At 39.3% G+C, this 16,897-nt stretch overlaps 1 protein-coding gene across 4 annotated transcripts in view; it reads right to left on the bottom strand.

Moving 5' to 3' along the window:
- Nucleotides 1-16,897, bottom strand: part of arhgef25 (Rho guanine nucleotide exchange factor 25) — a 159,587-nt gene that overhangs the window by 109,523 nt on the left and 33,167 nt on the right. For all 4 annotated transcript variants that reach the window (XM_031895733.1, XM_031895731.1, XM_031895732.1 and 1 more), the window contains one exon: nucleotides 9,718-9,937. In XM_031895733.1, coding sequence (XP_031751593.1) covers nucleotides 9,718-9,937 — 220 coding nt within the window. The remainder of the gene's footprint in view (nucleotides 1-9,717; nucleotides 9,938-16,897) is intronic.

Genomic DNA, 16,897 nt, shown 5'->3' with positions numbered 1-16,897 from the left:
CTGATATAGGATTACACTCCCCCCATGTAATTTTAACAGTCCCATCTCACCACTCCCAAACAGCATTACCCACACAGTCGCCGAGCAGACCTTTCAATGTATGAGCAGATTAAGGTGCAAATTATCTCCAGATTGCCATGGCCAAGGGATACATCTCTGCTCTCAGCTTTTGACGTAATACTGTCATACTATCTCTCTAATGTCAATTTCCCTTCTAGCCACAATAAAACTGCATCCTGGTCCTATTCGTACCTTGATAATTGATTATTTTCTGCTAACATTTTAGCTCTGGGTCCTGTAGTAGACCCTCTGTGGTTTTCCCTGCACACACTCTCTTTGGGAGACCTCGTGCATTCATTTTGTTTTAAATATCAGATGGAATACTATCTAGATAAATGAAGAAATGCCTTCATTAACCACTGAAATACAGTGCCTCTTAGCAACAACCTCCTAGATATATCACTGCCATCTCGAACTAAATCTAACAAACATTGTATCACCCAATGAACTCCTTGGTTTAGGATTGGTACTGCTGGTGTGTTTGTTAACCCTTTGGTTCTCTATAAGGAACCCTCTTCACACTACCACTCAAAACTTAACTCTTGAAACACAAGCAAAGTAGATGTGACATTAAAGGGCCAAAGCCCCAACTACTGTTAAGGCTATTGCGAAAATAAAACATTTTTATAAACTAAACCTGTTATGGATAAAGGAAACTTTCTTAGTATTCTAAGTAGAAGTATGGGTCCTATTATCTAGAAAGCCCGAGACCTGGGGCCTTTCAGTAATTTGGATCTTTATACCTTAAGTCTACTAAAAAATTATATAGACATTAATTAAACCCAATGCTAATTAATTAACTATTTAAACCCAATATGATTGTTTTGCCTCCAATAAGGACTAGTTATATTGTATTTAGGACAAATTACAAGGTACTGTTTTATTGTTACAGAGAAAATCGTTTATAAAAATTTCAGCTATTTAATTAAAACAGAGTCTATGGGAGATGGTCTTTCTGTAATTTGGAGCTTTCTGGATAACAGATCCTATACCTGTAACATCAATCAAAAGAAAAGTGAATGTAATCTGATTTCAAAAATGGTACAGAAGTTATCATTGATTACATATATATTTGGAAAGTTTGTTATTTCAACTGAGATAAAGCTCATATTAAATTTTCATTTTTACAATAGTTCCCCTTTAATCTTTGCACTACTGCTGCACTTACAAATGACACTATATAAAGATATACATATATACATAAATATTATTTGTACAACATACACTGCCCCCTATGTTTGCCCTAGAGGAGAGATGGGCATCCTGTGGTCCTGTAACTGTCAGTAGGCTGCTGGCAGTTGTAACTGTAGATGTAAAGCTAATAAATCAGTAAAAGTAACATGATGTTTTGTGTGCATGTAAATCAAAGGTGCCTTCATTTAGCACAAGGAATCCCTATGGATGATCTCCCCAGTTCTACAACTGCTGAGCATGAGATCACAGTTCCACATCTCTGTACAATCAGCTCAGAAAACAACTTCAAGCACTATATGTTTTCTTTTGAGATTTCTTAGAACATTTGCTTGCAACTGCAATCTGACTCACTGCCAGAGAGTGCCTGCAAGTCATTATACAGTATGCAGAATATATATCTCTGTTAAGATGCGTATCCACTCATCATTTGCAGTGTTGTCTCTTTGGGGTAAACAGCAGATGAAGTCCAACACAAACATATGGTTATATGCTTTTAGGTAAAACATATATTTAAATAAGCCCAAGCAAGAAGAATTCATAAATATAAATAATCTGGGTGTAATCCTATGCAAACAAATTTTACAACAATGGTAGCTTCTCAGGAGCTATTAACTCCCCTCTGCTACTATAGGCACCATCTCTCCCTACTATACCTGCTATCCCACAGCCACAGTCCCTTCCCAGAGGCTATTACCCCCACTGCTACTATAGGCACCATCTCTCCCTACTATACCTGCTATCTCACAGCCACAGTCCCTTCCCAGAGGCTATTATCTCCACTGCTACTATAGGCACCATCTCTCCCTACTATACCTGCTATCCCACAGCCACAGTCCCTTCCCAGAGGCTATTATCCCACTGCTACTATAGGTACCATCTCTCCCTACTATACCTGCTATCCCACAGCCACAGTCCCTTCCCAGAGGCTATTATCTCCACTGCTACTATAGGCACCATCTCTCCCTACTATACCTGCTATCCCACAGCCCCAGTCCCTTCCCAGAGGCTATTATCTCCACTGCTACTATAGGCACCATCTCTCCCTACTATTCCTGCTATCCCACAGCCACAGTCCCTTCCCAGAGGCTATTATCTCCACTGCTACTATAGGCACCATCTCTCCCTACTATACCTGCTATCCCACAGCCCCAGTCCCTTCCCAGAGGCTATTATCTCCACTGCTACTATAGGCACCATCTCTCCCAACTATACCTGCTATCCCACAGCCCCAGTCCCTTCCCAGAGGCTATTATCTCCACTGCTACTATAGGCACCATCTCTCCCTACTATACCTGCTATCCCACAGCCACAGTCCCTTCCCAGAGGCTATTATCCCCCCACTGCTACTATAGGCACCATCTCTCCCTACTATACCTGCCTCCCTATATGTCTCACACGCTGCAACATGGGGCTCATGACCTAGACCTAGCAACGCCTCTTGCTAATCCATATCCACATTGCTTTTATAGAGGCTATAATGCTGCCAAGACTATCACACCCAGTAATGCCTTCTGGAAAAACAGCAACCAGCTCCATAAGGGCAGGGAGAACAACTGGAAATGCTGGCAGGTGCACCATTTAGAGGATCCAGGCCCTTGCTAATTAAATAAAATTAGTCGCAGTGATTTTTTGTTGGTGGTCCAAATAGCAACAGCAGTATCTGGCTAGAGGCTATTTTGCCAATTGCTTCTATAGATGACATATTTATAAACCTGTGTAAAAAAACAGCATTGAAATATTGTCATGTTAATGCCATAGTACATCATGTTAAATGTAGCATAATTATAATTCCATACACTGTACATATAACTTTAGCAGTTATACAATATGTATAAATATGTATACAAATTCTGGCATATAAAGAGGTGTTATCTTGAAAAAAAACATTTGTGTAAAAATCACTGTTTATTGTCAAGGCTTTTTACATCTTGTTTTACTGTCAATCCTTTCCTTTTCCATTACACTGAAAAGGGAATAATGTGCCACTGTTACTGTATAACAATGCTTAATGGTCATAGTTACACAAGTGTAAGTGTGTTTAAGCACACCTTATCAATAACTATGGGTTATAGAATTAGACATTGACAAATTATTTTTGACCTGAAGATTGTCACAGACAAATATCATTGACCGTCTGTGCAAAATAAGAACAACTGGATCCTCTTAGTCCTAACATACCATAGCTAGTCTTTATTGGAAGTAATCTGAGCTGCATTAAAAGACAAGGCACTAAAAATGCCATCACATATACAGGAATATAGTCCTGTATTGATCACATGAGTGCAGCAAAAGGACTTTCAGCATAATATAGTTCTTGTTTCCACCAGTAGGAGGCAGGCAATATGTGCTGTTAGCGTAGCAATGAGAAAAATGAGAAAAAAGCTAAACAAGTCTATAGGTCAGTAAAGAAATCATAACTTCAAAATATATATTGTTTAATCACTATCTGTTTCCACTTTAAACACAACTTTCAGATATTTGTTGTCCAAAAATAAATATGTATGGAAGAATTAATAGCCAATGTCCATTAGTCCTCTCATGCACCACCAAGGGTGTTGGTCACAATCACTGAAGGGGACATAATACTGTTGTGGGGGAACAAACAGTGCTCTTAAGGCAGGGGTCCCAAACCTTTCTTTACATGAGCCATAGTCAAATGTAAAAAGACTTGGAGAGCAAAACAAACAGCATAAAAGTTAATGGAGGTGCCAAATAAGGGCTAAGATTGGCTATTAGGCAGCCTCTATGCACACTATCAGCTTACAGGGGCTTTATTTGGTAGTAAATCTTGTTTTTATTCAACCAAAACTTGCCCCCCCAAGTCAGGAATTCAAAAATAACTACCTGGTTTGGGGGCACTGAGAGCAACAGCCAAGGGGTCGGTGAGCAACATGTTGCCCCCGAGCCACTGGTTGGGGTTCACTGTATTAACTGTGCTGGGCCCAGGGATGCTGCTCCGTCCCTCCCAGTGCTACTCCTGCCATAAGACAAGGTTGACATAAGAGCCAAAGTTTGTGTATATTTGCAAATATACACATTCACAGCTGGCAAAATGCCACGACAGAGGTGGTGAAGAAGATAAAGTAGCCTTATACTTAGAGAGTCATTCTGCAGGGCATAGGTGCCTGCAGAAAAACTGGTGCAGGCAGGCTGGCGACTAGTTGGTAGGTAAAAGTTCCTTACTGAGCTGAAACTCCCCGGCAATTCCTTCTAAAATGATCCTCAGCAGCACCTACTGACTTTTAACCCTTGGACCACTGGCCCTATAGCAAACCTCACAACAGGAGCTGTCAGATAAAAAGGAAATTTTTAAGGTTGAAGGAAAGGCTAATAAAGAGTTAATCCCAAGATGCAGGCATACCTTCAGTTGTCTCAATAGTGCCATTAAGTCTCCCCATATTTCACCTGTTCAGATGATCAGAAGCCAAACAGGAGTAAAAAATGCTGAGCTGTGTAAAGAAAGTTCCCATAATGCCTCACTCCTGCACAGACACCCAGACCAGTGTACATGCTCAGTTAGACTATGAGGAAGCTGTCTGTCTGGGCACACTGGGCTGGGCAGATTTCCACCAGAAAACACTTGTGTTTGAATTTTTTTGTCCAAAATCTCCCTCGTACACCCTGTGACTGCTGGATCACATTCATTGCTGTTGCTGCACACTTGGGCACGCACAGGAGCAAACTTTTATCTCTTCCTATTTTTATGGCAGACAAGACACCTCAGTGTGTGCAATAGGCCTAAGGGTTATTTGCACAAAGGGATCATTTTGGCGGTATGTTTTCAAACATACTGCGTTCAAAAAATTAAGTAGCAATTAAGTAGTTTGATTGAGCAATCCACATGTTTACAAAGGTTTTCATCCTCTTTAATAGTAGTAACTGCCAGATCTGCAGAATAGGTGGATAGAGAGCTATGTAAAGGTATTATTACATTTTTGTTCTGGGGGGAAGTAGAAATACTAGTAAGTTACTGACCATTCACACTTATCATTGCACAGTGTTACTCCCCACACTGGTATTTTAATGGCCTGTCTGGTAAAAAAATTGTGCCTTATGCCAATATTAATAGGAACAAAAGTTAAAAATAAAGAAAGGCTGGTAATTTTTCAGGAAAAGTTGACAACCCTACATCACACATATGTGTAACCATGTGCCCAATGGCTGCTTGAGGGGATGCAGAGACGGGGCCTGTTGATGGTCCTGAATCAACGCCGGTTTCAATCTCAATATACAAAACAGATTATCCTGAGGATCTGGAGAAGGGGGGACACTAAACAAGATTTTGCTGTGGGGGCCAGTAAGTTCTCATTACACTACTGGCACCACATAGAGCATATCCGAGCCAGCATATCCTACACATATGTTCTGTACAGAGCGCTGACTGCAGCAGATCCTCACTACACACACATGGGAACGCACATTGGCAAGGAGGCAGATATTATGGGGGTGGAATGACTCAATATTTTGAATGTCAGTATCCCAGTACACAAGAAAGCAAAAAAAAAACAGTTGCTTTACTTCATCTGAAAGTTAATAAAATGCTGTGTTTGAAGTAGAAAAAAAAATGTTCCAGAGCCGTCTGACACAGAACAGATTTCATTCTTAGGGGTGGGGGACTGAGACTTGTTAAAGTACATTAACAAATGCTTATTTGCTCCCTTTTTTATCCTTGTAAATGCATGCTTATATAGGAAAGGCATGATATAAATCTGCACTGTATCATTTCCAGCTTTATTGGCTTCTGTTAAAGGCAAAATACACCCTGTTTCCAAGCTAAAGTCACCCTGTATCAGCAAGCAGCACATAATTCCCTAAAAAGCAGGCAGCACTTGTTTTTCTTGACAATTTAACCATTTTTCTGCCAATGTAGATTCTACTGGCCATTTACACAGGTCATGCAACTTCTCATACCCTCATATTGTACAACAGGGGGGTACATTATTTTTTATAGATCACAAATGTGTTGGCATCAGTAATACTTGTAAGGATTATTATTCTATGACAAAAATAGAAGTAACGAGGGTACACATATTTATCCCACTGTGTTTACACTGCAAAACAAACTCATACGGGTGGAATGCCCACGAGCAATGAGTACCTGAGCCCAGTGTAAGTCACTGTACTAATGGAATGCATTGCTTATCAGATTCAACACAGCATTTATGCTGTCCTTGAGGTTAATACAGGGCACTTAAGAAAAGTGCATTCTGATGGGCTACGCTAGCTCCAAGTAATGTTTCCTAAGTTTCTTCTTGTTAAAGAGAAAAGCCTGGCTGCATTAATTAAACCACTTATTTTAAGTGCCACAGACATGTACAACAACAGCGAGACTTATTTTCCAAGTTTTATAACCCGCAGGCTTTCAGTCACTTTGAACGGGTAATAGAATCCCATTATAAGTGTGTTTACATAGACCCTTTATGAGTGTGTTTGACAGCTGTACCAGCCACACACAGTGGGGTGCGCAGCCCAAGAAACAGGTGCCCAGTGTTTGCTTAAACCTAATGATCATGGCAGCAGACTAGGTAACACAACCAGTTTCATGTAAAGTTTTGTTAAAAGTAAACACAATTTCAAGCAACTTTGTAATATACACCAATTAAAAATATGCAGCCTTTTCATGTTTTTTAATGTAATAATATGGTTTGGAACAGTTCCCTAAGCCTAGCCCCCTGTTCCCCTGCTGATCTGGCTGACTACTTTGACAATAAAAAAAATTTAATATTTGTCGACCATCATCAGCCTGCCTTCAGCTTGCATCCTCCAAATCCCACAATTCCCTGCACATGTGATGTCAATAAGGAAATCACAGTGCAAAGCATTGTGGGTTATGTAGTTGCTGCATACTGTCTGTAAGCTGTTGAGAACTTGTTATAATTTGTAATATCAATGTTTTAGTCCCTCCTCCCCTACCAGGACTTCAAATGATGCAGAAAGAGAAGTGTTTTGCAGCTGGATTTCACCATATAAAAATGGTATTTATTCATACTTTTTGAAGGAACGGATTAACACTTTGGATATATAAGGGTTTTATTTGTTATGTAGGGCTTAAATTCTGGTCCAAAAGTGTCCATTTAAAAAGGAGCTATTAGCTTGTCTCACCGGCATGCAGGACACTGCAACCTATTATCTATGCTCGTCTCTAAGGTGCAGAATGTTATGCGCATAACAATGTGTACAACTAAGCGGTTTAAAAGTGAAAATCATTCTCACTGCTGCTGTTTGAGCCCATAGGGATTAAAGTAAGTGGTTTAATTAGGAGACCAAAGCACCCAGACCTTTCCCTTTAATCAGAGAAAGCTTATGATAACAGTCATGTTACTGTGCTTACTTGTGTTTGTGCACGCTTGCAGTGAGTGATAAGATCTTAAACAGATATTGCCCTTAATGCAGGAAAGAGAAGAAAGCAATTATTCGTGAGAAAATAGCTTAATGGGGCTATAATCAACCAGCAGGCTCTTTCTGAGAGATGACAGAGTGCACGCGGTATCTTCATCATGAGAAACCCGCTTACTAGTGATGCCAGGGCTTAGAATGATGGCATACAGAGCTATTTTGGGCATTTTTTAGCCAACTGTCCACCGTCAACCTTAAAGAGGCCAATTAGCAGACATATGAGATAAATGAGATAAATGAAGCCATGTCAAGCCAACAATTGACTCTGCCGTTCATAAATGAACAGTAATTCTCTACCAGAGGAAAATCCATTTTATGCAGGCCTTAAATATTATTCTGAAGGAGAGACATTTGGGATTCTTACTGACTGTACTGAAAAATTAATAACCTAGTTTTCAGACCATGAAATAAAAGCAAGATAATTTGCCCTTTTTCTTATAATAACATTTTGTTTTTTTGTACAGAATTATATTATAAAATACATTAAAAGTTCTATGGCTTTGCTTAGTCTGCCAATAGTTAGCTCCCCTATCTCTCTAATCTGCTTCGCTCTATATAGCTTTCCCACAATGCAGTGGTATAAAACACACATGCCAACTTTTTCAGGTAGATCTTCATCTTCATCTTAAATTTCCAGTGCAATAAGGCCTACTTACCAACTACATAAAGTGTTGGCATTTGCAGGAATATTTCTTGGTAAATGAGGTGGCAAAGTTATTAACCAATACTGTTTTCCTGGACTGTATATAAAGACTATATATAAACACTACATCACTAACTCTTAAGGTAATGCCAGGTCTAACAGATTTGTTGTGGGAAATTAATTTCTTGACAAAGCCCAGCAAGCAATCTGCCAGTCATATACTTTATAGAGCTCCATAATAACGTGTGTAATTTGAGAAGAAAGGCCCCATCCTTATGCCATAGCTCTGTTATTCCTGGGGGGGCAAAGTTCAATTCCTCTATCAGTATTCAGTCACTACTGTTATATATAATACTAGATCAACACTGTCCGAGGTTTCATATGATGTGGACATCTTGGACATGCTGGTGGCCATAAATATCGCATGGAGGCCCGGACTGGCAATCTGTGCATTCTGGCAAATGCCAGAGGGGCTGCTGTAAGATGCCATAGACAGTCACTATTTATTGGGCTGTTGTATGTATGTATGTATGTATGTATGTATAACTTTATTTATAAAGCGCCACAAGGGTACGCAGCGCTGTACAATCTTACAGAATGCAAAATTACACACAGGGAGGACAAGTGATATAATAAATAAATTGTGGGGCTGTTTGGGCCTCTGTGTACTTGAAATGCCAGGGTCTGTTTTGAATCCAGAGTTCTGACCTGCCCAGCTTGCATCCTCTAACTAAACAGCCATATATCTAATTATTAAGAAATGTTATACAGGTATAAGATCCATTATTCAGTAAGTTTCAAATGATAAGGAGACCATTTCCCATAGACTCCGTTTTAATCAAATAATTCAGATTTTTAAGAATAATTTCATTTACAAGTACCTTGTACTTGACCCTTGCTAATATAATATATCCTTACTGGAGGCAAAACAATCCTATTAGGTTGATTTTAAATTTAAATTAATTTATAGTAGGCTTAAAATATGGTAATCCAAATTATGTAAAGTTCCCTTATCCAGAAACCCCCAGATCCCTGGCATTCTGGATAACAGGTACCATAACTGTATTGGTATTTGTGGAGCCTTATTGCAACAGACTGGCAAACAGTAACAAAACTGCAAACTAATACAAGAGCTATCTATGGGGAGACTGACCAAAAACATATCAGACTTTAAGGTATATATAAACAAAGAAATATAATTTCTTCTTGCAATACATACAAAGAATGTTGAACTTTGATTTGGTGTGTTCCCTTGGCCTGCCAGCACAGTTATATCTTACAGTGCATATTCACTCTAACTCTATGAATGAAAAGAAATAGAGAAACAAGAAGAGACAGAGAAAGCCTGCTATGTATGTAGAAAAGCATATTTCTGTTCTTCAAAGTTATGGATTGTGATTCATTAACCATAGAACTATTTTTACCTTCTTCTGAAGTGTGAAAGAAGTTTTCTCCAAACCACGCACGGAAGTCCGAGAGGCGTCTGGTTCTGCCCATCCCAGGGCATGTGCTATCAGTAGGAACTTGGAGACCAGATGCTGTATGTTGTGGGTCCACATTGGGTTGTTCTTCCTCTTCATCTGGGGAATTCTCCCCGTCGGTCTTCTCTTCGTTCCTACTTTGCTCAGGGGCTGAGTCTGGAAGCTAGAAATAAGTGTATAGAAGAATGGATATACTTTACAAGAATGCTTATTTTTTATGTTAAATATTTTTATCCAATCAATACTTTTACTCTCTTTGTCTGTACCTAACCTAACCCTAACACACCAAACTGACTTCTTAAAGGGATGGTTCACCTTCAAGTAAAATTTTAGTATCATTTTTAAATTACTTTATAGTTTTTAAATTATTTATTTGACTTCTTTCAAATAGGGGTCACTGACCCCGCCATACACAGGCAGATTTAATCTGCTAATATGGCCCCTTCAGAGTTGGCAGCTTTACCTGGTGAGGACTGCATCAACACAAGGACCTAATGATCAAATCAGTTCAATATCACCCATGCCAAATAAGCAGATCTTTTAGGGCTCTGGCACACGGGGAGATTAGTCGCCCGCGACAAATCTACCTGTTCGCGGGCGACTAATCTCCCCGAATTGCCATCCCACCGACGACAATGTAACTTGCCGGTGGGATGGCACACGCTGCACAGGCGATTTCGGCTAATCGCCGAAGTTGCCCCGCGAGGCATTTTCGGCGATTTGCCGAAATTGCGCCGCCGCGTGTGCCATCCCACTGGCGACTTACATTGTCGCCGGTGGGATGGCAACTGATGGCAACTCGGGGAGATTAGTCGCCCGCGAACAGGGAGATTTGTCACGGGCGACTAATCTCCCCGTGTGCCAGAGCCCTTAATGAATCTGATGGCCTTCTGTAGTATTAGAGATTTCATGGAAGTGATGGCCACACTCAGAGACATACTGTATGAAGCTATTAAAATAAGTATAATTGCATGACATTTTCAGATACTTATATATCCTTTCATCAGGATCTATCTTTTTCCCTCTGTTTTGTTTAGTTTCCAACCCCCTCAATACACAAACATTTATACACTGAGAAATGCTTCTGATAAATTACACTAGGCTTTATGCTATGCGATAGGTGTTCAGTATATGTATACACAGAGAGCTAGATAGATAGACAGACAGACAGACAGACAGATAGATAGATAGATAGATAAATAGATAGATAGATAGATAGACAGACAGATAGACAGACAGAGATAGATAGATAGATGATAGATGATAGATAGATAGATAGATAGATAGATAGATAGATAGATAGATAGATAGATGATAGATAGATAAATAGACAGACAGACAGACAGACAGATAGATAGATAGATAGATAGATAGATGATAGATAGATAGATGATAGATAGATAGATAGATAGATAGATCGTAACAACATGACAAATAGTGCATTCCTTCTTCCACCACTGTCGCTATGTGTTATACAACTATAAGTACAATGAAGGCTTTAAAGCAGTATTTTACTTTGGCATGCGTTCCTAAGGGTTAATACATGCAATGCAAATTTTTTTATAGCCTTATATCTAAGGTATGGCATGTATGCACTAAAGTCTCTGCTACCTGGGCATGGCCATGCAGTTCTGGCAAGGTCTGTAGTTTCTCCTTCTCACATAGGTGCTAGATTGCAAAGACCTGGGTTACTGCCCAATTATGCACCCCTTTTTTGAGAAATGTACTGAAATCTTGTTTCAGGTCTGCTAGCCACAGCAACCAACAAGCAACTGGTTGCTATGGGTTACTAGACCTGGACAAACTTTGGCCTTGTATTAAATTATCAAATAATAAAATGTGTCTTTTCATCCCTTTTTCAGGTTTAGGGCAATGATAGACGGACCATTTTGGTCGCCCATTGTAAAGCAATTGCCTTAGAAATCTCACTGGGTACATCTGTCATATTGTGTAATCGCGCAAAAATACATTGCAATTGACCTGTTATTATATTTTTGTTGCTAATTGTATTATTTTATTCTACATTACTGTGTCAGGCAGTACAGCCACCTCTGTGGTAAAGACCTACAGGTTAGACCTCATTACCCCTCTCTATTTCAGGGCAGTCCAACAAGACAATCAAAAACTGGCCCAAAAACATACAAATTAAATAGAATTATATTTTAAAAAAATGAATGTTGGAATGGGGGTATCGCTCTAAAACAGCCTTTAAACGATACATAATTATATATGTTTTTGCAGAATGCACTTCATGTCTTGTGTGTGGCTGGAAAAAAGGTTATTCTCTCCTATTATTCATTTTCCATATGGACCCATATTTAAAATGCAAGACTTGGCAAAATACCTCCAGATAATCAGTTCCTGTCTGGGTCTCCATGGGAAAATCAGAAGTAGACAGGAGTTGTGTGGGGTGGGATGGGAGTACCAGAAGTCTCCCTTTAGCACTGACTAGCACATCAGCTTTGCAGCTTTCCCACACAGCTTAAAGGGGCAGAAATGTCACTCAGCAACATAGACTGCAATGAGGGAATCACACTTGGAACGCTCCTTTTGTTAAAGGATGAGGAGGGGTTTTCTTTAATCTGTCCCATGTTAGGAGAAACTCAAATATCATTTTCAAGTTGTTGCACTTAAAGATGAAACCAGAATGTATCGGTTACAAAATAAAAACCCATTATCTTTCTCACCTCCTGGCAGATGCACTGTGTTAACAAGGAATGGCTAATGGATGGTGGTTACTGTCCATCCATTACCTCGAAACCAAAGGCACTTGGAAGAATAAGAAGCTCGTTACATATTCCCTATGGTGCTCATAGCAACGTGCAAAAGTATTAAACTATACAGCAATAATGTTTCTAAATGTTTCCATGGGAAGCAGCAAGCCAAGGACTGTATATGATATAATTACTAAATCTATACAAAGTTTATAACATGGGGACATCACTTACTCTGGGTTGCACTTGCATAACTAGCAATTGTACATGTCTTAGTGTAATGCATTCCCAGTGCGAGGAAATCACCTAGTACACGGATACATAAGGCTCCAATTCACCTTAAAGAACCAGTAACACTGGGAAATAGAAGGCGTTATTTGCTCATTTAACTTGTGGCAGGCAGAGAAATGATTATGCATTGTCAGGAGATGGAGAATAATATTTTATCACTGAGGTGCTGAACATATTTCAGCCATAGGGACAGAGATTAACAATAGGGATAAATTGGAATATCTTGCTTTTTAAATACATTGGCTCAACAGCCTTAGGCTGATGCCACACGTGGCGTTTTTCCGCTGCGTTTTTTCTCAGCCTAAAAACGCCGGACAAGCCACACAGCCCCTGACTATGGTGTTTTTCAGCCTAGTACTGGTGACGTAGCAAATCCATGGTGCTAATAGTGCGAAATAGCAAAAAATGCCGCGTATTTCCGCTAGGTCTGGCAGCTGCCTTTGCGTATACATAGGAATACATTGCTTTGCAAATACTGGCGTATTTTGGCCTACGCTTAAAAAATCCGTGCTAAGGCGTTTTCTAGCGTATTTCCGCATTGTGTGGTTTGCTTTGAGTCTTTTCTAGCTATTTCTATGGATGATGATATCGGGCGTTTTTCAGCCGCCGAGAGAATTAGAAAGTACGCAGCGGAAAAACGCCACGTGTGGCATCAGCCTTAGAACTATTCACTTCTTTAGTTGCAAAGAGAATCTAAATCTGCCTGTTTTATTCATAAGAGATAATATTCTGCCTTGTTTGCTTTCTTACAGTATTTATGCAGATTTATGTGACTGGAATATTGAGTTCCTTTATCCAGTACCCAACTGGGAGAAGTGCTTCTTGGTACATCCCCCACATCCCTTGGCAGAATCATGTTCAGTTCCTCTGTAATTAAATATTATGCTGCATCTCCTTACAATACCTAATCAGTTCTGCTTCAGGCTTCTTCTTTATTTGTAGCTTTGAATCATTAATGGAATTTTTATACTGATTCATTGTTATGATATATCCAGTAAGGGGGTGTGGAATAGTTACTATAGTGTAATTCAGAATCTGGGATGCTTTCTGTATAATCTTTAGAGCTTCTAGTAGAGATTTCAAGTTACATGGCTAGAAGTGGGATTTTTGGGAAACTACTGTATTTTGTGAAGCCAACAATGTTAAAATGGCATTGCTTGAGGCTGATAAGCAGCGGTCTAATATAAACTTTCTTGACAAAGTCCATGGAGTTCTGAATGTTGTGTACTGTGGTAGCAACTAAGGGGGCTAAGATGCTGGTCAAATAGAGTACATAATATATATATATATATATATATATATATATACATCATAAATAAATATATATATATATATATATAAAATAGAATAATGATGTAATCCCAGTGTATAAATAGTCAACAGAGAATTTAGTTTAATGGAAGCTCAACATTATTTTTTTTCTTCAATATAGATTTATTATTACTGATTAGCGATGATCAAAATATTCTGCCAGGTTCTGCCGTAAAAAAAACATCCATAGACAAAAAATTGCAATAGAATGGAAAAAGTTGCCTAAAAAACACCCATTTTGCTAATTTTTTACCATTATGACATTTTTTCGGGGTATTGATTTGCTCATCATTATTATTGAAGTGTTTTCAACATTATTAGGAGTAAATTCTAGTTGTAGCTTTATAACCCAGCGCAAGAGTACCACATTACTGCATCAAATGACACTTTAGGATTATACCTTGCATTCAAACCCCAAATGAGAATTTGCGTGTCTTCGCCTCTTTTGAAGAAAAAAGCCTCAAAACTCCTCTGAGCAACCAATAAACATCTCTAACAATCAGGCCTTCAAGCACCAGAAATCTGCTATTAATGCTCTGGGCCTTTTTATTACATTATGGTCTCACTTGGGAACTGTGCTAGGCTGCCAAATTGTGATGTTTTTATTAACTACTTACATTTCTTTCCTGTGGGGAATCCATCTTTTGTCTGATGGAACAGTTGTTTAAAAAATGTTTTCTGTACTAAGGTTGATTTAAATGCTCTGATATACAGTGATGGTAGGGAAGCTGCCAAACCTATTTCTTCAACATGGAAGAGATAAAGAAATGCTATCTTTGTATTAGGCTGAAACACATCAATTAAAACTACCTGGCTGTACAACATTTTGACTGGTAATTGGATAAAGAGCAATTGCTTTGCAATACCGACTATGCAATTGGCATCTGCTAACTGAATTTATTCAGCTTTGCCCTCGCTGATAAGACAAATCAAGCCTAGAAGGAAAACCAGATCAATGACTGGCCAGTAACACAGCACAGCAGAGCATACAATACTGGGAAGAGAATAATGGAACACACAGACAATTGGAGCTGACAATACTATTTGAAATGGATATATTGCTTCCACAATGCTTGCACTCTAATTGTAAGAGCTAACAGTAAATCACAAGCCGATTATGACCAACTGAGCTAGGAATAGCTAGCCCTACATTATCTTTGATTGACTTTCCCATCCATAAGATAAGATGGTTTACCCCATACTTAAAACCAAGAATGGTTGCCCCAAGCATAAAGTGGGAATGGCTGATACATAAACTACTTCTGGCTACCCAACACCTCTACTGAAATATTCATACTATCGGTTTTTCCTCTGTGTGGTATGTGTTATACCTATAATAGCTTGTGGAAACAATTATTGGTAGTGAGTTCCTATAGACCAACATGGCCAACAAGTGTTTCCACAAGCTATTATGGAAACCTGTTATCCAGAAAGCTCAGAACTATAAACAAAAGTTATATCCCATAGACTCCATTTTAATCATATAATTCCCAATTTCATTTTTCTTTGTAATAACAAAACAGTACCTTGTACTTCACCCCAACTAATCCTAATCAGAACAATCCTATTGTGTTTATTGGTGTTTAAATGATTTTTTTTGGTAGACAAAGTATAGTAATTCAATTTATATAAAAAAGATCCCCTATCTGGAAAACCCCAGGCCCCAAGCATTCTGGATGATAGTTCCCTGTACAGTATAATGTTCCAGAAACTGTTAAAGCTGGTTTCCCAGCTGTGCATGGAAGCTTCTCTGTTAGGGACGGGGAGCATGTGGTTTTGCACCTAACAAGAGTCCTATTATACGTTATCCCATTCCCGGCAGAACATCAAAAACATTTACAGCCCATGTTATTGCCAGATAAAATGGAAAATCTGTAGTCTGGAATCTTGTAACTATAGAAAGAAACCTACACGTTCAGGTATTTTTTTCAACATTTCTGTTTATTTGTACAACACAGTTAAAAATGGCTAAAGTAAGATAAAAATACATTTTAAAACAGCACTCAAAGTATAAAGAAATCCTCTAACTTGCTATAAGGAGCTTTATAGCAGGATATGCAAGATAACTTTGTAATATAAAAACAGCACGGCAGAGAAATGTACAAGATGCTCAGTGTGATGTGCAGCCTCTATGTTGCCAGCCACAGAACCGCTCTATGGTTCTCTTCAATGCAGTGAATAAAGACATTTGTTAGATATTTTACTGCATGCCCCCTTACTCAAAGTGCAGCCCATAAAAAAAGTGCTACATGGACCCCTCATTACCGTTCTGGAGTCATTTTTTTATGTACCACAATGAACAGTTCTATGCAAGGGAATTATAATTTAGGGGCTTCTTATCACACAGAGATTATACTGTAGCTGAGTTTAGGTGCCCATACATGGGCAGATAGTAGCTGCCGATATCGGACCCTTGGACCGATTCGGCAGATTACCTGCCCATGTAGGGGCAGCACTGAGGGGCCTGGCCGACCGATATCTGGCCTGAAATTGACCAGATATCGATCGGCCAGGTTAGAAAATCCAGTCGGATCAGGGACCGCATCGGCTCATTGATGCGGTCCCCGAACCGACTGCCCCATTGCCGCATTTAGAATTCGATCAAATTCGCCTACATGCCCCCCGATATTGCCCATCCGTAGGTGGGGATATCGGGTGAAGATCCGCTCGCTTGGGGACATTGCCAAGCGAGCAGATCTTATAGTGTATGGGGACCTTTTGTGTGAAGATGGAACTGCACAATACAGCAATATAACATTTTTTGTGCCCAAGAATTGGAAGATGATTTTGGTTTACCCAGTGAACAA

Source organism: Xenopus tropicalis, chromosome 2, assembly GCF_000004195.4.
Source record: "Xenopus tropicalis strain Nigerian chromosome 2, UCB_Xtro_10.0, whole genome shotgun sequence".
In the NCBI taxonomy this organism is placed as follows: Eukaryota; Metazoa; Chordata; class Amphibia; order Anura; family Pipidae; genus Xenopus; species Xenopus tropicalis.
The sequence above is the reverse complement of the archived record's forward strand: the minus strand, read 5'-3'. Positions and strand labels throughout refer to the sequence as shown.